At 41.0% G+C, this 24,400-nt stretch overlaps 1 protein-coding gene and 1 pseudogene across 2 annotated transcripts in view; one reads left to right on the forward strand and one right to left on the reverse strand.

The window, feature by feature from the left end:
- Nucleotides 1-24,400, reverse strand: part of APPBP2 (amyloid beta precursor protein binding protein 2) — an 82,945-nt gene that overhangs the window by 47,574 nt on the left and 10,971 nt on the right. The window contains exons 2-4 of one of the 2 annotated variants that reach the window (XM_063655620.1): nucleotides 12,708-13,031; nucleotides 9,758-9,846; nucleotides 3,851-4,002 (exon numbers count right to left, since the gene is read on the reverse strand). In XM_063655620.1, coding sequence (XP_063511690.1) covers nucleotides 3,851-3,971 — 121 coding nt within the window. In that variant the 5' untranslated portion in view covers nucleotides 3,972-4,002; nucleotides 9,758-9,846; nucleotides 12,708-13,031. The remainder of the gene's footprint in view (nucleotides 1-3,850; nucleotides 4,003-9,757; nucleotides 9,847-12,707; nucleotides 13,032-24,400) is intronic. The other variant, XM_054457115.2, reaches the window with a different exon arrangement.
- On the forward strand, nucleotides 17,547-22,845 carry LOC129016805 (splicing factor 3B subunit 6-like; annotated as a pseudogene).

The following is a 24,400-nucleotide window of genomic DNA, read 5'->3' on the forward strand; positions in this document are numbered from 1 at the left end:
AAGTTTGAAGTTACAGTGAGCTATGATTGTTGATATGGTTTGGCTCTGTGTCCCCACACAAATCTCATCTTGAATTGTAGCTCCCATAATTCCCACACTGTGGGAGGGAACTGGTGCATGATAACTGAATCATGGGGGCAGTCTCCCCAGTACTGTTCTTGTGGTAGTAAGTCTCACGAGATCTGATGGTTTTATAAGGGGTTTCCCCTTTCATTTGGCTCATTCTGTTTTGCCTGCCACCATGTAAGATGTGCCTTTTACCTTCCACCATGATTGTGAGGCCTCCCCAGCCACGTGGAACTATGAGTCCATTAAACCTCATTTTCCTTTATAAATTATCCAGTCTCAGGTATGTCTTTAACAGCAGTGTGAAAATGAACTAATAAAGTAAACTGGTGCCAGTAGAGTGGGGAGCTGCTATAAAGATACCTGAAAATGTGGAAGCAACTTTGGAACTGGGTAACAGGCAAAGTTTGGAACAGTCTGGAGGGCTCAGAAGAAGACAGAAAAATGTGGGAAAAGTTTGGAACTTCCTAGAGAATTGTTGAACGGCTTTGATCAAAATGCTTATAATGATATGGACAGTGAAATCCAGGCTGAGGTGGTCTCACATGGAGATGAGGAACTTGTTAGAAACTGGAGTAAAGGTGACTCTTGCTATGTTTTAGCCAAGAGACTGGTGACATTTTGTCCCTGACTCAGAGATGTGTGGAACCTTTAACTTGAGGGAGATGATTCTGGGTATCTGGCAGAAGAAATTTCCAAGCAACAAAGCATTTAAGAGGTGACTGGAGTGCTGTTAAAAGCACTGTCTCATTTATTTTTATTTTTTTGAGATGAAGTTTTCCTTTGTCACCCAGGCTGGAGTGCAGTGGGGTGATCTCAGCAGTGCAGTGGGGGTGATTTCAACTCACTGCAACCTCTGCCTTCCAGGTTCAAGTGATTCTCCTGCCTCAGCCTCCCGAGTAGCTGAGATTACAGGCACCCGCCAACAGGCCTGGCTAGTTTTTGTATTTTTAGTAGAGATAGGGTTTTACCATGTTGGCCAGGCTGGTCTCAAACTCCTGATATCAAGCAATCCACCCACCTTGGCCTCCCAAAGTGGTGGGATTAGAGATGTGAGCCACTGCACCCAGTCAGCATTCAGTTTTAAAAGGAAAACAGAGCACAGAAGTTTGGAAAATTTGTAGCCTCAGGATGCAATAGAAAAGAAAAACTCATTTTGTGAGAAGAACTGCAAGCTGGCAGCAGAAATTTGCATGAGTAACAAGGAGCCAAACGTTAATCTCCAAGACAACGGAGAAAATGTCTCCAGGACATTTCAGAGAACTTTGTGGCAGCCCCTCCCATCACAGGCCCAGAGGCCTAGGAGGAAAAAATGGTTTTGTGAGTTGAGCCCAGGGCCCTCCTGCTGTGTGCAGACTAGGGACTTGGACCCCCATGTCCCAGCTGCTCTACTCATAGCTAAAAGGAACCAACATACAGCTTAGACCATAGCTTCCAAGAGGGCAAGTCCCAAGCCTTAGCAGCTCCCACGTGGTGTTGAGCCTGTGGATACCCAGAAGTCAAGAATTGAGGTTTGGGAACCTCTGCCTAGACTTCAGAATGTAAGAAATGCCTGGATGTCCAGGCAGAAGTTTGCTGCAGGGTGAGGCCCTCATGAAAAACCTCTGCTAGGGCAGTATGGAAAGGAAATATTGGGTTGAAGCCCTTACACAGAGTCCCCACTGGGGCACTGCCTAGTGGAGCTATGAGAAGAGGGCCACTGTGCTCCAGACCACAGAATGGTAGATCCACCGAAAGCTTGCACCGTGTGCCTGAAAAAACCACAGACGCTCAACGCCAGTCCATGAAAGCAGCTGGGAGGGAGGCTGTACCCTTCAAAGCCACAGGGGCGGAGCTGCCCAAGACCATGGGAACCCCCCTCTTGCATCAGCATGACCTGGATGTGAGACATGGAGTCAGAAAAGATCATTTTGGAGCTTTATGATTTGACTGCTCCACTGGATTCCAGACTTGCATGGGACCTTTAGCTCCTTCATTTTGGCCAATTTCTTCCATTTGGAATGGCTGTATTTATCCAATGCATGTACTCCCACTGTATCTAGGAAATAACTAACTTGCTTTTGATTTTACTGGCTCACAGGCAGAAGAGACTTGCCTTGTCTCAGATGAGACTTTGGACTGTGGACCTTTGAGTTAATGCTGAAATGAGTTAAAACTTTGGAGGACTGTTGGGAAGGCATGACTGGTGTTGAAATGTGAGGACATGAGATTTGCGAAGGGCCGGGGTGGAATGATATGATTTGGCTGTGTCCCCACCCAAATCTCATTTCGAATTATAGTTCCCATAATTCCCACGTGTTGTGGGAGGGACCTGGTGAAAGATAACTGAATCATAGGGCCGGTTCCCCCATACTGTTTTCATGCTAGTGAATAAGTCTTGTGAGAGCTGATGGTTTTATCAGGGGTTTCCCCTTTCTCTTGGCTCTCATTCTCTCGTCTGCCACCATATAAGATATGCCTTCCACCTTCCGCCATGATTGTGAAGCCTCCCCAGTCGTGTGGAACTATGAGTACATTAAACCTCTTTTTGCTTTATAAATTACCCAGTCTTGGGTATGTCTTTAACGGCAGCATGAAAACAGACTAATACAATTGTGCCACTGCACTCTAGCCTGGGTGACACAGTGAAACCCTGTCTCAAAATAAAATAATAAAACAAAATAAACAAAAAAGGTAGCAAAAACTTTAATAAGAAGTTGCCTGAAACATACATCTAAACAGATTTGTGAAAACCATATAAAATTTTATACATACATTTAACAATATTTTTCTACATGTACAAGCACACAAAACATTTTTCTAACTACTTTTATATTTATCATTTATTTTTAATTGTTTTTTTTTAGATACGAGGTTTTGCTATGTTGCCCAGGCTGGTCTCGAACTCCTGGGCTCAAGTGATCCTGCCCCCTCAGCCTTCTAAAGTGCTAGAATTACAGGTAAGAGCCACCATGCCCAGCCTTTTTTTTTTTTCTGAGACAGAGTCTCCCTGTTACTCAGGGTGGAGTCCAGTGGCACAATCTCCACCCAGGTGGAGGGAACCTCCACCTCCCAAGTTCAAGCAATTCTCATGCCTCATCCTCCCAAGTAGCTGGGATTACTGGCATGCGTCACCACACTCGGCTAATTTTTTGTATTTTTACTAGACAGGGTTTCACCATGCTGGCCAGGCTGGTCTGGAACTACTGACAGTGATCCACCCACCTCAGTAACCCAAAGTGCTAGGAACTACAGGCATGAGCCACCATGCCCAGCCCTATCACATATTTTTAAGGTCTCACTACGTTGCTTTTACATTTGTTTTTGCTATCCTCATAACATCCCCATGAGGAAATACAGAATAACCCTCATTTTAGAGATGGGAAAACTGAGGCTCCGAAAGGATGAAGTTCCCTGCCACAGCCTACAGTAAGCAGGTCAAAAAGGCTGGTGGCAGCATGACATGGTAGAAAAATACATATTATGGAATCACATAGACACAGGAATCTAAACTTAGCTCTACTACTAGCTAGGTGACTTGAGCCAGTTACTCAACTTTTCTGAGTCTGTTTCCTCATTTGTAAAATGCTATTAATATCATCACTTTGTTGGAATGTCATGAGGATTTAGAAAGATACTATTTAAATGTATAGTATAATGCTTTGGCACAGGGTTAAATGGTTCTGATGTTCTTCTCATAACCTTCTTATGTAGACTTTGGGAAAGTCCTGGAAGAATTCTTTGTTAGCAGATTTAATTCTGAGTCCATCACAGGACAAAATACTTCTGTTCTACCATTACTTACCTAAAACAAAGCCAACCTGAATGGCTTTTTCCTTTACTGCAGCATCTGATTCTGCTATATAAGAGCACCGCCTACTGAATGAGTAGGCCAAGACTGAAGCAACTTTAACACCATGATCCATCAAAGCCTGAAAACAATGATGAAGCAAATGTCTGTAAGAAAAGAAAAAGATTATTTTATAGTGGTAATTTATTTTTCTTCTTTTAGAAAGTGCTAACTGCTTCTCTTCTAAATAATAGCACTATTATTTTCCAGGATGGAATAAGATAAAAAGCTTTTTGCCTTATCAATTACAAGGCCATAATTCAAAATTTAGCCCAATCTCTTCACTCAGTGGATAACTGAGTGATCCTACAACATTCAGGAAAAGTACACAATTTGTAACTTGATGACGAGGAAGGATGAAACTCACTTTTAAAATTGGCTTTAAAAACCAAATTATAATTCACAATAAAAAGGTACATAACCCAGTTTTTAAAAGGCAATGAAGATAGAAGAGATTTTTTTTTTTTTTGAGATGGAGTCTCACTCTGTCATCCAGGCTGGAGTGCAGTGGTGTGGTCTCGGCTCATTGCAACCTCCACCTCCCTGGTTCAAGCAATTCTCCTGCCTCAGCCTCCTGAGTAGCTGGGACTACAGGCGCGTGCCACCATGCCCAACTAATTTTTTTGTATTTTTAGTAGAGACGGGGTTTCACCATGTTAGCCAGGATGCTCTCAATCTCTTGACCTTGTGATCCACCCACCTCGGCCTCCCAAAGTGCTGGGATTACAGGCGTTGAGCCACCACGCCCGGCTGATATGAACAGATATTTCTCCACAAAAGATATACAAATGCCAATAAACACGAAATAAGAAGCTCAACATCATTAATGATTGGGGAAATGCAAACCAAAATCATAATGAGATACCCCTTTACATCCAATAGAATTTTTAAAAATATTTATTTATTTATTTATTTATTTATTTATTTATGTTTTAGAGACAAGGTCCTGCTCTGTCATCCGGGCTGGAGAGAAGTGGCATGATCATAGCTCACTGTAGCCTTGAACCGGTCTCAATTAAGATCCTCCTGCTTCAGCCTCCAGAGTAGCTGGGACTATGGATGCCTGTCACCGTACCCTGCTATAATTTTTTTTGAAGTGTTGTCATGAGATGAAAAAACGGGAGCCCTCATACATTGGCGGTGGGATTATAAAATGATATGGCTGCTGTGAAAAAGTGTAGTGGTTCCTCAAAAAGTTAATCATAGGGTTACCATATTATACACCCTAGGTATATACTCAAGAGAATTGAGACTATATACACACAAAATATTGTCCAACCACATTCACAGCAGCATTATTCATAATAGCCAAAAGGTGGAAACAACTCAAATGTTCATGAACAGATGACTGGATAAGCAAAATGCAGTATTATCCTTATGATGGAAAATTATTCAACCATAAAAAAGGAAAGTAGTACTGATGCAAGTAACAACATGAATGAACCTTAAAAACATTATGCTAAGTGAAAGTGTCAGTCACAAAAGACCATATAAGAATCAACCTATATAAAATAGACTAGGCAAATCCATAGAGACAGAAAGTAGATAATGGTCAGCTAGAAACTGAGGAAATAGTTACTGTTAACTGAGGGAAATGGTCAGCCAAGAGGAAATGGAGTGACTGTTAATGATTTCTTTTTGTGGTGACCAAATTTTCTAGAATTAGACAGTGGTGATGGTTACAAAATCTTGTGAATAGTTGAATGGTAGAATTTAAACTGGTGAATTTTATGGTGTGTGAATCACATTTCAATAGAAAAAAACCTTTTAAACAAAATTGTAAGAGTCACTGCTTTGGGTAAAGGAAAAAAAGGTCAAATTACATGCTTTTAGTTTCACAAATACATAAAACACTTACCAAAGGATTTGGACTTGGTGAAAGATAACCTAAGAGATGAAAAAGAGGTATTCCACTAAATCTTTACAACAGCCACTTTTAAAACTACCTAGAGAGATTCAAATCCCCAAAAGCTATCCTTTCTTTAGAGTAAGGAATGTTTTTAAAAGTTTTCTAGTCTTCTTTTACCAAAATGAGAAGTTCTTACTTATTAGATTTTTTTTTTTTACAGACTAACTTTAATCAACTAATCAAGAAGTTTCTCTATAATCTTAGTACACAGGCCACATTTCAAAGTTACCCTTGAACACTGAAATCATGCCGTTTACTTACTTGTTTTTTTTGAGACAGAGTCTCACTCTGTCACCCAGGCTGGAGTGCAGTGGCGTGATGTTGGCTCACTGCAACCTCCGCCTCCCGGGTTCAAGTGATTCTCCTGCCTCAGCCTCCCGAGTAGCTGGGATTACAGGCATGAGCCACAACGCCCAGCTAATTTTTGTATTTTTAGTAGAGACGAGATTTCACCATGTTGGCCAGGCTGCTCTTGAACTCCTGACCTCAGGTGATCCACCCACCTTGGCCTCCCAAAGTGCTGGGATTACAGGCCGTGAGCCACCATTCCCAGCCGACTTACTTGTTTATTATCTTATCATCCCTCTCTAAAATACAAACTCCATGAGGAAGGGATCTTGTGGATCCTACTCACTGCTATGGCCCCAGCATCTAAAACAGTATCTGGAAAATGTGCTATATATACACAATGGTGTACTATTCGGCCATAAAAAAGAATGAGATCCTGTCATTTGCAACAACATGGATGGAACTGTATGGTAAGTAAAAGAAGCCAGCCAAGGAAAGAACAACTTTGCATGTAGTCACTTATTTGTGGGAGCTAAAAATTAAAATAATTGCATTCATGGATATAGAGAGGAGAAGGATGGTTACCAGAGGCTGGGAAGGGTAACTGGGAGAGGCGGGCAAATGAAGATGGTTAATGGGTACAATAAAATACAAAGAATGAATAAAATCTAGTATTTGCTAACACAACAGGATTATAGTAAAAAATAATTTAGTTCTACATTTTAATAACCGAAAGAATATAACTGGATTGTCTGTAACACAAAGGATAAATGCTTGAGGTGATGAACACCTCATTTATCTTGATGTGATTATTACACATTGCATGCTTGTATCAAAGTATCTTATGTAACCCATAAATATATGCACCTAATATGTATGTACTATGTACCCCCAAAAACTTAAAAATAAAATATAAAAATAAAATAAAACAGTACCTGGAACATATTAGGCACTCAGCAAGTGCCTAATATTAAGTAAAATTTACTTAATTTGTTGAATAAATGCTAACAACTTGGTTAGATTCTTATTAGAGATCAGCAGTATTTTGTGAAACTATATTCTTATTTTCCTAGAAATGTGGGTTAGGAAATAGAATGGCAGTTAAACTTAGGGAAGAACACTAAAGAGAACAGCAAACAGACCAGGCATGGTGGCTCACACCTGTAACCCTAGCACTTTGGGAGGCCAAGGCAGACGGATGGCTTGAGCTCAGGAGTTTGAGACCAGCATGGGCAACATGGCAAAACCCCGTCTCTACTAAAAATACAAAAAATTAGCCAGGCATGGTGGCGCATGCCTGTATTCCCAGCCACTTGGGAATATCACCTGAGCCCCAGAAGTCGAGGCTACAGTGAGCCATGATCTTGCCACTGCACTCCAGGCTGGGTGATGGAAGTGAGACCCTGGCTCCAAAAAAAAAAAAAAAAAAAGAAGAGCAAGTACAATGAAAAGCCAGATCTGTAGCTACTACTACTACTACTACATGATGATACTTACAATGGGAAGATGAATTCAATCTTCCTTTTTTGAACTCAAAAAGCTAAACTCCCAAAGTGTTAACTTTCCAAAGGGGATAGAAGGAGGCAGAACAAATTATCTTCTCTTTGTCACCAAGCTTCTGTTTGGGTTGTACAATTACTGCCACAATATTTTTACTATATTCTCTATGACGCTGGCAAAGACTCCTTGAGTTGTCTTAAATTGCTTTCAAATTCTACTTCTAGGTATATATTTAATAGATATGCATACATATGTTCACCAAAAAACATTTACAAGAACATTCAGGGCAGCAAGAGTTATAATAGCTAAAAACTGGAAACAGCCCAAATGTCCATCAATAATAGAATGAGTAATATCATATTCATATAATAAAACACCATATATATATATATACAGTAACAAGAATGAACACACTGTAATTGCACATAACATAGGTGATTCTCATAAAACAATACTGGGGGAAAAAAAAGCCAGACACAAAAGTGCACAAATTGTATAATTTTATTTAATATGTTCTAAAATACATAAAATGAATCTAGTGGTTACCCTAGGGAGGGGAAGTAGTGACTGGAAAAAGACAAGACGGGTTCTGGTAACAACTGCAAATAAACATAATTCATAGTGAAATAATATAAGGTATATGGAAAAACTAATTGAGACAATTTCTCAATGAAACAATTTTATAGATTTATATTGGTACTATACTTATGAGGCAAAATTATTTTATCCACTCTAAATTTCTGATATAATCATATTTATGAAATAATTTCTAAACCACATAAGAAATTAGTCAAAAATAAACGTAACTTCATGCATTAAAAAGAGGTATAATGGAATTTTAAAAAACAAGTAACTTAAAAATGAATTTATGTCCCAGCACTTTGGAAGACTGAGGCAAGAGGATCACTTGAGCCCAGGAGTTTGAGACTAGCCTGGGCAACATAGCGAGACCTCGTCTCTACTAAAAATAAAGAAAATTAGTTGGGTGTGGTAGCATGCACCTATAGTCCCAGCTACTCAGGAGGCTGAGGTGGGAGGATGGCTTTGAGCCAAGGAGAGTTTGAGTTTGCAGTGAGCTACAAACATGCCACTGAACTCCATCCTGGCAACAGAACAAGACCCTGTCTCAAAAAAAGAAAGTATGGAAAACAGTATGACAGTTCCTCAAAAAAACTGGAAATAGGAGTTGGGTGCAGTGGCATAGTGCCTTTAGTCCCAGCTAGCAGGGAGGCTGAAAAACGAGGATCCCTTGAGCCCAGGAATTCGAGGGCAGCCTGTACAACACAGTGAAATTAAGTCTCTTAAAAAATAAACAAAAAAAGTAGAATTACCATATAATCCAGCAATTCAACTTCTGAGTATATAACCAAAATAACTGAAGGCAGGGGCTTGAAGAGATATTTTCTACACTCATGTTCACAGCAGTATTATTCATACTAGCCAAAAGGCAGAAAGAACCCAAATATCCATTGACAGAGGAATAGATAAACAAAATGTGGTATATGCACACAATGGAATATAATCTAGCCATAAAAAGAAATGAAATTCTGACTTGTGCTACAACATAGACAAACCTTAAAAGCATTATGCTAAATGAAATACAATACACACAAAGGGATAAACATTATAAGGATTCCACTTATATGGGAAATCAGAGAAGTCAAACTCATCTAAAGTACAATGGTGGCTACACAGGATAAGGGAAAGAGAGAATGGGGAGTTACTATTTAGTGGGTAAGGAGTTTTTGTTCAGGGTAATGAAAAAGTTCTGGAAATGAATGGTGTTGATGGTTGCACAATGTGAATATACTTTTTTTTTTTCTTTTTTGAGACGGAGTCTTGCTTTGTCGCCCAGGCTGGAGTACAGTGGTGCGATCTTGGCTCACTGCAAGCTCCGCCTCCCAAGTAGCTGGGACTAAGGCGCCCACCACCACGCCCGGCTAATTTTTTGTATTTTTAGTAGAGACAGGGTTTCATCATGTTAGCCAGGATGGTCTTGATCTGACCTCGTGATCTGCCCACCTCAGCCTCCCAAAGTGCTGGGATTACAGGCGTAAGCCACAGCACCCAGCCCACAATGTGAATATACTTAATGCCACTGAATTCGGTTAAAATGGTAAATTTTATGTTATGTATCTTTTACAATTTTTAAAAAAATAATTTACCTTTTATCCAAAGCTCTCAGTACTTTAGCAAAAACTTCCAATTCACAAAATTCACTGCCCAGTTGACATAAGCGCCCCTGTTGGTAAAGCTGAAATAAAAAACAAATAATTATGACTTAAAAATTTTGCAATTTAATTCTTGTTTTTAATCATATTTGATAAATGTAATTTGATTAATTTCAGGAAAGATGCTTATGTTAAGAGAAATGTAACACTAACAAATTTCTACAATTCATATAAAAATATTTTAATAGTTGTATATAATCGTTACAAATTGGTATTTGTAAACCACCTAGAGCAGTATCTGGAACACGGCAAGTACTACAAAGTGCTGTATAATTATGTATTTATTAAATACAGATAAAAATCATGTTAAACTGTTAACTTTTTTACTTAAACAAAACTGGAGAGTCAATGTAAAATTATCAAAATAATAGCAAAGATAATGTCCAGAAAACAGAGCTGGTCAATATGGCCACCTCAAAAATCTCAATTCAGTCCTGGGTATAACACGTCAAAAACACACCAATAGTAGAGCATGTCAATAGTAATACAGGATGGCAGGATTTCTAATTATGTCATAGTCGTTTATACATTCTGACTTTTTAGAACTACAATTTAAAATAACATTTTAAGGCTGGGCGCTGTGGTTTGATCCTGTCATTCCAGCTACTAAGGAGGCAAAGGAGGGAGTATTGCCTGAGGCCGGAGTTTGAGACAGGCCTGGGCAACATAGCAAGACCCTATTTATAAAATATAAATAAATTTGCTAGGTGTGGTGGCATGCACCTGTAGTCTCAGCTATTTGGGAGGTTGAGGCAAGGGGATTGCTTGAGCCCAGGAGTTGGAGACCAGCCTGGGCAACATAGCGACACCATCTCTACAATACAGCCTGGGTGAGACTGAGACCCTGTCTCAAAAAAATTATAAACAAATAAACAGAAAGACAAATACTATTGTCCCTCCCTGCAACCCCGCCTCAATGTCACCAAATGCTTTTTTTTTGAGACAGAGTCTTGCTCTGTTGCCCAGGCGATACAATACCCAAGAGTGTGTAGTGGTGCGATCTCGGCTCACTGCAACCTCTGCCTCCTGGGTTCAAGCAATCTTCCCACCTCAGTATCCCTAGTAGCTAGGCATGCATCACCATGCCTAATTTTTTTTTTGTATTTTTAGTAGAGACAGGGTTTCACCATGTTGGCCTGGCTGGTCTTGAACTCCTGACCTCAAGACCAAATGCTTCTGAATTTACACATGCTATATAAATAATACAGTGCCTTGAAAAGCAAGATTTATTTGACTTTATATTACAGGCACTTAACAGCTCAGTTGATGAGAACATGGGTTTCATAAAGAAGACAAGGTCACTCTCCAAATGGGCCAGTTTACTTGGTGCATGGAAAACATAGTAAAACCTCAGCACACTCCTGGGCATAAATCACCAGTCACAATGCAGGTCAGCTCAAATTAGGTAAATATATTAATCCAAATCCATAATGACTGCTTCAAAAAATCTGTAACTGCTGGAGGGGAGAGGGGACAGGGACCACCACATGCTCAGGAAGGGAAGGCGGAAATGTTACCTTCATGTAATAGTTAGACATTTATGTTAACATTAAAACCTTCAGCAGGAAAGATTTGTTATTTTTATTTATTTATTTATTTATTTATTTATTAATGGTCTTACTCTGTCACCCAGGCTGCAGTATAGTGGCACAATTACAGCTCAATGCAGCACTGCAGTCTCAAACTCCTGGGCTCAAGTGATCTTCCTGCCTCAGCCTCTCTGAGTGCTGGGGTTACAGGTGTGAGCCACTGCGTTCAGCCTATATTTACTATCCTTATAGAGGACTCTGTTTTCTGCTATAGCTTCTGGGAATGCATGCTGTAAAATTCACTACTATTAACTGCTGTCTTATTTACTTGACAACCAAAACAGAATAACTCAGGGAAAATAAAGCTGAGAACTTAACGACCACATTCTTATAACATGGGCTTAACAAGGTGATAAATTTCTGATTTGTAACAGAACAGTTATCAAAATAAATACAAACACACACTCCAAAAACACGAAGACAACAATCTTAGCTTCTTACCAAAATGACTGACTCTTCATTATCAAACTTAAGGCTTAGAATTTCTTTTTAAAAATAGAATAAACAGGCTGGGCATGGTGGCTCACGCCTGTAATCCCAGCACTTTGGGAGGCCAAGGGGGGTGGATCAGCTGAGGTCAACAGTTCGAGATCAGACTGGCCAATATGGAGAAATCCTGTCTCTACTAAAAATATAAAAAATTAAACAGGCCCATGGTGGCAGGCACCTGTAATCCCAGCTACTCGGGAGGCTGGGAGAGAATCGCTTGAACTCGTAAGACAGAGGTTGCAAGGAGCCAAGATTGCGCCACTGCACTCCAGCCTGGGTGACGGAGCAAAACTCTGTCTCAAAAAAAACAAAAAAAGAATAAACAAAAACAAGTTATACAACTACTTTGCCTAAAAACAAAATTTTATGTTATCTTACAATTCACTGTATTCCTTTAATGACTGAAACTGGTGTATCCTACTAAATGACAGTCTGTATTTGGCTGTTTAAATTTTCTTTTTTGTTTTTTTGGGGACACAATCTCTCACTCTGTCACCAGGCTGGAGTGCAGTGGCATGATCTCAGCTCACTAAAACCTCCACCTCCCGGGTTCAAGCGATTCTCCTGCCTCAGCCTCCCGAATATCCTGGACTACAGGCACGGGCCACCACGCCCAGGTAATTTTTGTATTTTTAGTGGCAACAAGGTTTCACCATGTTAGCCAGGATGGTCTTGATTTCTTGACCTCATGATCCGCCCACCTCAGCCTTCCAAAGTGCTGGGATTACAGGCATGAGTTTCTCTAGTTAAAATGCGCTCACATTTAAATTGTCGGGAAAGGGTAATTTGTTTCAACTCATCCTTACCAAGTTTATTTAAAAAATGCAAAGTAATTTTTTTTTTTTTTTGAGACAGAGTTTTGCTCTTGTTGCCCAGGCTGGAGTACGGTGGCATGACCTTGACTCACTGCAACCTCCACCTCTCAGGTTCAAGTGATTCCCTTGCTTCAGCCTCTGGAGTAGCTGGGATTACAGGTGTCCGCCACCACGCCCAGCTAATTTTTGTATTTTTAGTAGAGATGGGGTTTCACCATGTTGGCCAGGCTGGTCTTGAACTCCTGACCTCAGGTGATCCGCCTGCCTCAGCCTCCCAATGTGCTGGGATTATAGGTGTCTGCCACCGTGCCCGGCCTGAAATTAATACATTTTATGAATTAAAGGGGTGTTTGGATACCAATCCAGAATAAAAATAACTTCTAATCATACAGAGATCTTTTAGGTGTCAGGCACTGTTCTCAGTGCTTTTCATAAATTATTCATTTTATCCTTTTACAAATGAGGAAACTGAGTCATATACAGTTAAATAACCTTCTCAAAATCATAGTTAGGATGCGCAAAGCAGGAATCCGACCCAGGCAGTCTGTCCCTACATCCATGTTCTTAACAACTTACCGTATATTGCCTCTTGAAGATAATATAAAAGGAAAATTTTAAAAGTATTAAATGGACAATTTAAAATATTTTTATAGAAATGATAGAAGATTTAAAGGTTAATCCCCTCACAGATTCATACATCTTATGAAAGAGAGCTTAGAAGAGAGGAAACTGATGCTTTCTGTTCCGGTAATGATTCTCATATAAGATTTTTAAAACTTATTTTAGTTCATTACAGTGTTTATATTATGTACCCGTAGCATAATGAAGCTATTGAAGGGCTATATCAACTACTTTTAGCTGTTGGTACCTTAAAGAAAGGGAAAACAAGCTTATTTCTAGAAGTAGGCAAATTATCTCCCACCAGATATAAAAACAGATAATAAAATACAATTAAAACAGTATTATACAGTTATGAAGATCAACCAACCAACAGAACAAAATGCAAAGTTCAAAAACAGACCTTAGTGTATATAAAAATCAACGTATGACAAAAGAAGCATTTTAAGATCACTGAGGAAAGAAAAAAATTACTTAATAAACAGTGCATAAAAATGGGTAAACAAAGATGCCTACCTGATAAAATGTAACAAAAATGAATTCCACATTTATCGAAGTTTTAAATGGTAAAAAATTATATCACAGCAGTATTAAAAGCTACCTGCTAACACTGCTTTCCTAAGCATTACATCACAGGTAAAATTCAAGATCAGCCTGGCCAACACGGCGAAACCCTGACTATACCAAAAATATAAAAATTAGCCCGGCATGGTTGCGTGTCCCAGCTACTTGGGAAGCTGAGGCATAAGAATTGCTCAAAGTCAGGAGGCGGAGGTTGCAATGAGCTGATATTGTGCACTGCACTCCAGCCTGGATGACACTGAGACTTTGTCTCAAAAACAACCAACCAACCAAAAAACACCTATGTTCTAAGAAAAACTGAAGGCACATAATTGCATGCACACACTCACACATCACACTCACACATACCAATGAAACCTGTGCATCTCATTCATGTTTGGAACTTTCTCAGACAGTCTTTAAATAGCCAAAACTTCAGAAATGAAAAGGGGTTGTTATCAAGGAAAAATGACCACGTTATATGAAGTGAACAAGTTCCTGAAAAGTGTAATAAAATTCCACTTTTGCTTCTAAATTGTATATCTACATTATGTATGCATCCATATAAAAATCTGAAATAATACAATGTTTATATATATGGTATAAGATTTATATCTCAAATATTTCACCTAGATTACTGTAAAGGTTTGATAGAATTAGTCTCTCCATTAACACTCGTCTCCCTCAAAATTACGGTCCACACAGTAACCAGAATAATCTTGTAAAAAAGTGACTTACATCATGCCATTCTCTTGTTTAAAACCTTTATTTAAATGGCACCCACAATGTAGAACATAATCCAAAATCTTTTTTGTTTTGAGATGGAGTCTTGCTCTGTCGCCCAGGTTGGAGCGCAGTGGCACGATCTCGGCTCACTGCAAGCTCCGCCTCCCGGGTTCATGCCATTCTCCTGCCTCAGCCTCCCGAGTAGCTGGGACTACAGGCGCCCGCCACCATGCCCAGCTCATTTTTTGTATTTTTAGTAGAGACAGGGTTTCACCGTGTTAGCCAGGATAGTTTCAATCTCCTGACCTTGTGATCCGCCCACCGCGACCTCCCAAAGTGCTGGGATTACCGGTGTGAGCCACCGCGCCCGGCCCATAATCCAAAATCTTTAATGTTAACTCTGAGATCCTAAAAGCCACCTGACCCCTGCGTTTTTTTTTTTCTTTGAGATGGAGTTTCACTCTTGTCGCCCAGGCTGGAGTGTAGTGGTGACACTTGGGCTCACTACCTCTGCCTCCCAGGTGCAAGCAATTCTCATGCCTCAGTCTCTCGAGTAGCTGGGATTACAGGCGCCCGCCACCATGCCCAGCTAATTTCTGTATTTTTAGTAGAGATGGGGTTTCACCATGTTGGCCAGGCTGTTCTCGAACTCCTGACCTAGGTGATCCACCTGCCTCGGCCTCCTAAAGTGCTGGGATTACAGGTGTGAGCCACCATGCCTGGCCTTCCTCTGTCTCCCCTCTGTCTCACAAGCTGGAGGGCAGTGGCATGATCATGACTCACTGCAGCCTCAATCTCCTTCCTGGGCTCAAGCAATCCACCCACCTCAGCTCCAGATAGTAGCTGGTACTACAGGCATGCACAACCATGCCTGGCTAATTTTTCCATTTTTTGTAGAGACGGGGTCACACTATGTTGCCTAGCCTGGTCTACAAACTCTTGGGCTCAAGTGATACTCCCACCTAGGCCTCCCAAAGTGCTGGGATTACCGGCCTGAGCCACTGCCCCTGGCCTTGATGCCTGCCTGTATTTCTGACCTCATCGTTTACTATTGTTTCTCCCTGTCTCCTACACTCCTGCCACCTTAGCTTTCTTGTGGCTCATAACTTTTGCACACATATGCTACTACCTCTACATGAAGCACTGGTAACATGACTCTTTGCCTGGTTAGTTTATAACTCATCCAAATCCTCTCAACTACACTAGGTCACTTCCTCACAGAGCTCTTCCCCTGACTCGGCAATCTAAATTCTATGTCCTGTTAAACTTTCTCATGACACACTGTTTTTCTACCTCCACAGTAACATTAAGATGTGCATGCATTCACTTAAACAGTCATTTGTTAAATATATTATTCCATCACATTCTACATTCTATGAGGTGACTACAGTCACCACTATATTCCCAATACCTAGCACAGTGCCTAGTACAAGATATACATTCAATATTTTCTTTTAAAAAAATATTTTCAGCTGGGCGTGGTGGCTCACGCCTGTAATCCCAGCACTTTGGGAGGCTGAGGCGGGCAGATCACGAGGTCAAGAGATCGAGACCACCCTGGCCAACATGGTGAAACCCCGTTTCTACTAAAAATACAAAAATTAGGTGGGCGTGGTGGCGGGTGCCTGTAGTCCCAGCTACTCGGGAAGCTGAGGCAGGAGAATCTCTTGAACCTGGGAGGCAGAGGTTGCAGTGAGCTGAAATCACGCCACTGCACTACAGCCTGGCGACAGAGCGAGACTCCATCTCAAAAAAAAAAAAATTCTTATTTCCTCGCTTTTCAAAAATTTTAGATTCAGGGGTACATGTGCAGGCTTGTTACATGGTTATATTGCATAATGCTGGGGTGTGGGCTTCAAATGAACCCATACCCAAGTAGTGAAACAGTACCCAGTAAGTAGTTTTTCAACCCTTGCCCCATTAAATATTTTTCTTTTTTTTTTTTTGAGACAGAGTCTCATTCCGTCACCCAGGCTAGAGTGCAGTGGCAAAATCTTGACTCACTTCAACCTCCGCCTACTGGGTTCAAGTGGTTCTCGTGCCTCAGTCTCCTGAATAGCTGGGATTAAAGGCATGTATCACCATGCCCGGCTAATTTTTATACTTTTAGTAGAGATGGGATTTTGTCATGTTGGCCAGGCTGGTCTAGAACGCCTGACCTCAAGTGAGCTGCCCACCTCAGCCTCCCAAAGTGCTGGGATTACAAGCATGAGCCACCATGCCTGGCCCCATTAAATATTTTCTAAATGAATAATCCAAATTGGCACTTACTTACTTTGGATGGAATTCAGAACCTCAGAAGACACAAAAAAATTCAAGACACAGTCTCTACTCTGGAGTTTATAATTAGGGAATCAATTATTTAGTATTGTTATTATATTACATCCTTATTTACTGAAATTATCCAGATTAATCCGGTTGGTAAATTTGATACTTTGGGAAAAACCTCACTTTCACACAGTTGACTATTGCCTCTCCAATTAGTCTATAAGCACCTTTCATTTTGATTTTTTTGAATCAGGGTCTCACTGTCACCTTGGCTGGAGTGCAGTGGCGTGATCATAGCTCACTGCAGCCTCCAACTCCTGGGCTCAAGAGATTCTCCCACCTCAACCTCCCAAGTAGCTACAACTAAAGACACACCCTGCTACACCCAGCCAAGTTGTTGTTTTTTTTTTTTTTTTTTTTGAGACAGGGTCTCACTCTGCCACCCAGGCTGGAGTGCAGCGGTGCAATCCCAGCTCACTGCAGCCTCCGCTTCCTGGGCTCAAGCGATTCTCCAGCCTCAGCCTCTAGAGTAGCTGGGACTACAGGTGCGAGCCACCAATGCCTCGCTAATTTGTGTATTTTTTGGCAGAACTGTTCTCTGATTTCAAAAAATTTAGAATCTTTCAGAACAGAAAAATAATGTTCACAGATTATACGATGAAGGTAGGCAAACTGCTTTAAGAATACAGATAAAATATCCACTCCAAGAACTTCAGATGCAGAGGAATTGCTAGTAACACTTCTAGCAATACGGCACATAGCACTGACAAAGATGCTAACCTTTCAACCCTTTTTCGGACACAGGAAGGCTGGATACATATTAAAAAAAATCACAAAATAACTTTTGGATAAATAGCTAAATTGAAACCAAGCATAGAAACTCCACAGTTGCCAAAAATTAAGAAAACACAAACTTGAAAGCAGCTAGGAAAGAAGGAAAACAGAGTAGTTTATACCTCTGAATGATTTCAAGCTGGAGTATCAAAGACCAGAAAGGAGCTGAGGCAGCATATCCTGTAAGCAAAGAGACCTGGAGATTAACTACCTGCCCAAAGAAATCTAACTACGTGCCTAAAGAAGTCTAGGACATCTCCTCTAGCCTTAGCAAGTCTCCTATGAAAAACTGAAACCTCCAGCCCAGGACACACATGGGTACCTAGTCCAAATTGATACTACCTAGATGATTTACAGACCCCAAACTCAGAATCTGGCATTAAAAACTGGCCTGAAACCAGTGAAACCCATGAAGTCCCCAAACAGACAAATGCAAAAACACCCAGGTGTTTCTGAGGGGAGATGAAAATGCTGTATATACTGACCAGCAAAATCTAGACTTCAGGAAACTCTTTTAGAGTCTACAGGACAAATGAATGTGTTTCTTAACAAGTAAATTGCAAAGAAAATAAAACAGAAGGAAAGGTAAACTATAGATCAAGAGAGACTAAAGAGGTATATCAAGAAAATGCTAACATGTGGAACTTACCTGCATCTTGATCCAAACAAGCAAACTATAAAAATATACACATTTGAGGCCAGGCGTGGTGGCTCATGGCTGTAATCCCAGCACTTTGGGAGGCTGAGGCAGGTGGATCACAAGGTCAGGAGTTCAAGACCAACTTGGCCAGCATGGTGAAACCCCGTCTCTACTAAAAATACAAAAATTGGCCAGGCATGGTGGTGCGTGCCTGTAGTCCCAGCTACCAGGAGGCTAAGGCAGAAGAATTGCTTGAACCTGGGAGGCGGAGGTTGTAGTGAGTCGAGATTGCACCACTGCACTCCAACCTGGGCGACAGAGCAAGACTCTGTCTCAAAAAAAAAATACATGTTTGAAACAACTGAAAATTTGAACAGTGACTGTACATTTAAGAACATTAAGGAATTACCGTTCATTTTCCTCAGGTGTTATAACAGTATGGTAGTTACTAAAATATTTCTAGATGAAATTACCTGGCCAGGTGTGGTGGCTCACGCCTGTAATCCCAGCACTTTAAGAGGCCTAGGCAGGTGGATCACCTGAGCTTGGGAGTTTGAGACCAGCCTGACTAACATAGAGAAATCCCATCTCTACTAAAAATACAAAATTAGCCAGGCGTGGTGGCGCATGCCTGTAATCCCAGCTACCTGGGGGGCTGAGGCAGGAGAATTGCTTGAACCCAGGAGGTGGAGGTTGCGGTGAGCCGAAATTGCACCATTGCACTCCAGCCTGGGCAACAACAGTGAAACTCCGTCTCAAAAAACACAAAAAACAACAACAAAAAAGAAATCATCTGATGCCTAGATTTGCTTCCAAATATCACACGAAAGGGGAAAGTGAATGGGAGAAGAGATTCAGTAACGAGACTGGCCAAGAATCGATAATTGTTAAAGCTAGGTGATAGACATAGGAATCCATTATTCTATTCTATTTTTGTATGTATTTAATTTCTTAAAAAAGAAAAGTCTTGTAAATGTATCCTTTACCTCTAACATAAAAGAATATGTTTCATTTAACAAACATGAGTTATCATCACTTACATGATTCATTTATTATTATCCTCTGATCTCAAAACTCATCTGAAGGCTGGCACAGTGGTTCATACCTGTAATCCCAGCAATTTGGCAAGCCGAGACGAGAGGATTGCTTGAGACCAGGAGTTTGAGACCAGCCTGGGCAATGTAGCAAGACCCCCATCTCCACAAAAAATAAAAAATTACCCAGACGTGGTAGTACATACCTGTAGTCCGAACTACTTGGGTGGCCGAGGTGGAAGGATCACTTGAGCCCTGAAGGTCGAGGCTGCAGTGAGTCATGATTATACCACTGCACTCCAGCCTGGACAACACAGCAAAATCCTGTCTCAAAACAAATAATTTTAAAAAGTAAAAAACTCATCTGATGTTGGGCATGGTAGGTCACACCTGTAATCCCAGCACTCTGGGAGGCCAAGGTGGGAGGAATGCTTGAGCCCAGGAGTTTAAGGCCAGCCTGGACAACACAGGGAGACCCCCATCATTACAAAAAATAAAAAAACTGGCCAAGCATGGTGGCGTGTGCCCCAGGTACTTGGGAGGCTGAGGTGGGAGGTTTGCCTGAGCCTGGGAGGTTGAGGCCGCAGTGAGCCATAATTGCTCCACTACGCCAGAGCCTGGGCAACAAAGTGAGATCCTGTTTCTGGGGGGAAAAAAAATCATCTGAAATGTACTCTGAAAAAAATTATATTAGAATATTGATATTCCTTTTCTTTGTACTTTATACTGTACATTTAATGTCTTTTATCTGTTGCTTCGTTAAAGTGTCATTTCAGATAATATTCAAATAAAAGGGCAACTCTTTACTAAAACTTAAATATGCTGCCCATTTATGATGATGATGTCACTAGGTCAATCATCCATGAAACAAGAAATTAAGAGTTTTTTCCCCTCAATGGTTAAAAGAATGAACTTATGTGTATTTACCCAGATGCTCCAACTCTGTACCTCACTTTATAGGTCAATGGCATAATTTTCAAGATAGTATGATTTTGTTAGTGGTAGAAGATGTTACCACAGCACAAATGGAAGTTCAAAACAAAAATCTAGTTAGATGGAAGGCCTAGCCAGCGATAACCAGTCATACATAACACAATATATACCAGCAATCTCTATATTTGGGATAAGTTTCTCAGCTTCTCTTCTTGAAGTTTCACTATCAATATGTGGTGAAAATCAGAAGTGTTTCCATGAGACAGATGGAGAGGGCAGTATAGCTATAAGAAAACACTTTCTGCCGGGCGCGGTGGCTCACGCCTGTAATCCCAGCACTTTGGGAGGCCGAGCTGGGTGGATCATGAGGTCAGGAGATCGAGACCATCCTGGCCAACATGGTGGCCCCGTCTCTACTAAAAATACAAAAATTAGCTGGGTGTGGTGTTGTGTGCCTGTAATCCTAGCTACTCGGCAGACTGAGGCAGGAGAAACGCTTGAACTCGGAAATCAGAGGTTGCGGTGAGCCGAGATCGCATCACTGCATTTCAGCCTGGCGACATAGCAAGACTCCATCGAAAAAAAAAAAAAGAAAAAACACTTTCTGTCTCTATAAGAAAACTCATTCTGTATTCTAGATAACCAACTGTAAAACATTTGTTTCCTCTGATTTCAGAATTTATGTTTTTAAAAACATTAGAAAATGCAGGGAATTTCAAAAAATTGCTGATTTTTACCATCTACAGAGGAAAATCACTGTCAACATAATGGCACACTTCTTTTCAGTCCTCCTTTTCTTATTGATTTGCGAGAGTTTTGAATATGCTTAATAAACTTTAATCCTCTATTATATAATAGATATATTTTTTCCCACTACACATTTTTAAAATTTTTAACTTGGTTCTAAGAACTGTTCTGGGGATTCTGATTAAGTTCACACTGAATATATAGATTCTGGGAAAAGTTACATCTTTAAAACCCCAAATCTTCCAACCTAGGAACAAAATATTGGCTCTTCTACATTTATTGAAGACTTCTGGGTGTCTTTTTGGACTCACTCCTTGAGGTGTTTTTTTTTTTTTTTTGAGATGGAGTCTCGCTCTGTCACCCAGGCTGGAGTACATGGCCCAATCTCGGCTCACGGCAAGCTCTGACTCCCGGGTTCAAGCCATTCTCCTGCCTCAGCCTCCCGAGTAGCTGGGACTACAAGTGCCCACCGACACGCCCAGCTAATTTTTTGTATTTTTTAGAAGAGACGGGGTTTCACCGTGTTAGCCAGGATGGTCTCGATCTCCTAACCTCGTGATCCGCCCACCTCGGCCTCCCAAAGAGGTGTTTTATTATTTTGAGTCAGATATAATCCTTCCTATATTGCATATAGAAAAATTGAATTTTTAATTATAAACATGTAATCAGCCCCTTTACTGAATTATCTTACTGCTATAGTTTTTCAGTTGACTTTGCTGGCTTTTTACTAATTTTAACAGTACTGGTTAGCACCTCAAGAATGTTGAATAGGGCTAGGTGCAGTGGCTCACACCTGTAACCCCAGCACTTTGGGAGGCTAAGGTGGGAGGATCACGAGGTCAGAAGTTCGAGACCAGCCTGGCCAACATAGTGAAACCCCGTCTCTACAAAAAATACAAAAAATAGTCGGGTGTGATGGCACGCGCCTGTAGTCCCAGCTACTCAGGAGGCTGAGGCAGGAGAACCGTTTGAACCCAGGAGGCGGAGGTTGCAGTGAGCCGAGACTGCACCATTACACTCCAGCCTAGGCAACAGAGTGAGACTCCATCTAAAAAAGAAAAAAAGGAAAAGAAAAGAAACGAAAAAAAAGAATGCTGAATATGTAAGTATACAGTTTCAGAAATAAGTCTGAAACTCTTCACTTAAAAAAAAATTTTCTTTTCTTTTTTTTTGGGGGGGCCTTGGGAGTCTATTCGAAAGGGAACACTACATGGACGCATCTTGGCGTGAGACAGCGCTATTCCGTGGGTGCTATAACAGCTTCCAGCAGTACTTGGGTGTTCATGTCCCGCCCCTGACGCTGTGCAGTGCCTGAAGCCCAGCGAGCTCGGAAGGTGTCCAGAAGAATTTCAGTATTTGCTACAGTAACCTCATCAGCCTGCCAAGACAGCAGTGCAAGCGGCCAGGAGGGCGAGCATTCGACTTCCACCTGAAGTACATCAGATATTGTATATAAGAAATTTGCCATACACAATCACAGCTGAATCAATGTATATTTGGGAAATATGGACCTATTCATCAAATCAGAGTGGAGAGCACACCTGAAACTAGAGGAACAGCTTATGTGGTCTGTGAAGACATCTTTGTTGCCAAGAATGCTTGTGATCATCTATCGGGATTCAATTTTTGTGACAGATAACTTGTGGTTTTGTACTATAATGCCAACAGGGCATTTCAGAAGATGGACATGAAGGAGGAACAGCTGAAGCTTCTCATGGAGAAATATGGTTGTCAAGATAGATCCACCAAAATCAATGTTTTCTACATTTTTATTTTGAGGGCGGGCATGGTGGCTCACATCTGTAATCCCAGTACTTTGAGAGGCCGAAGCAGGACGATCACCTGAGGTCAGGAGTTCGAGACCAGCCTGGCTAACATGGTGAAACCCCATTTCTACTAAAAATACAAAAAAATTAGCCGGGCGTAGTGGTGGGCACCTGTAATCCCAGCTACTCGGGAGGCTGAGGCAGGAGAATCACTTGAACCTGGGAAGCAGAGGTTGCAGATGCCATTGCACTCCAGCTTGGGCAAGAAGAGTGAAGCTCCGTCTTAGAAAAAAAAAAAAAAAAAAAAAGAGCATATATGTACAAAGTAAAAAGCAACTGCGATCCTACCCCTTGAGTAAACACCATTAAAATTTTGTTGTGTTCCCCTATATTCTTCTTTCAATGCAAACACATAAATATACATATTTTCCCCACATTAAAAAAAAAAACAAAAACAAAAACCACACAGCCAGGCATGGTGGCTCACGCCATTATAATCCCAACACTTTGGAAGGCTGTGGCAGGAAGATCACTTGAACCCAGGAGTTGAACACCAGCCTGAACAACGCGGCAAAACCTCATCTCTACAAAAAATACAAAAATTAGCTGAGCATGCAGTACACAGCTGTAAGTCCCAGCTACTAGGGAGGATCACTTGAGCCTAGGAGGTGGAGGTTGTAGTAAGTGGTGATTGCACCACTGCATTCCAGCCTGGGTAACAGAGCAAGACCCTGTCTCAAAACAAACAAAAAACCCACAGTGGAGGCTAGGCAAGGTGGCTCATACCTATAATGCCAGCACTTTAGGAAGCCAAGGCAGGAAGACCGCCTAACGCCAGGAATTCAAGACCAGCCTGGGCAACAGAGCCAGACCCCGTTTCTACCAAAAAAACAAAAACAAAACACACACATAAGATGATTCTATTCACACTACTTTGTAACAAACTTTTTATTCTCCCTACTTGCTCTATGTTCTGGCATCTCTACTCCAGTATATATAGAATACTCATTCTTTATAAATGCACTATGATATTCCATTCCTGATTAGCATATGGTTGTTTTCAATTTTTGCCATCATAAACAATGTTGTTTATGAACAAACACCGAATATCCTCTAATAGGATTTTCCACACATTCAACAAGTATTCCTGGAGGAAAAATTCTTTAAATTGCATTGTTGGTTAAAGGGTATGAGTGATTTGAATTTTTAAAGCATGACAATCTGATAGGTGAAGGCTGATGTTATTTTAAAACTTTTTTTTTTTTTTTTGAGGCAGGGTCTCACTCTGTCACCCAGGCTGGGGTGCAGCAGTGCAATCTCAGCTCATTGCAACTGCCACCTCCCAGGTTCAAGTGACTCTTCTGCCTTAGCCTCCCAAGTAGCTGGGATTACAGGTATCCGCCACCACGCCCAGCTAATTTTTGTATGTTTAGTAGAGACGGGGTTTCACTATGTTGTCCAGGCTGGTGTCGAATTCCTGACCTCAAGTAATCCACCCACCTCGGCCTCCCAAAGTGCTGAGATTACAGGCATGAACCACTGCGCCTGGCCTATTTT

This window comes from Pongo pygmaeus, chromosome 19 (assembly GCF_028885625.2).
Source record: "Pongo pygmaeus isolate AG05252 chromosome 19, NHGRI_mPonPyg2-v2.0_pri, whole genome shotgun sequence".
Lineage (NCBI taxonomy): Eukaryota > Metazoa > Chordata > Mammalia > Primates > Hominidae > Pongo > Pongo pygmaeus.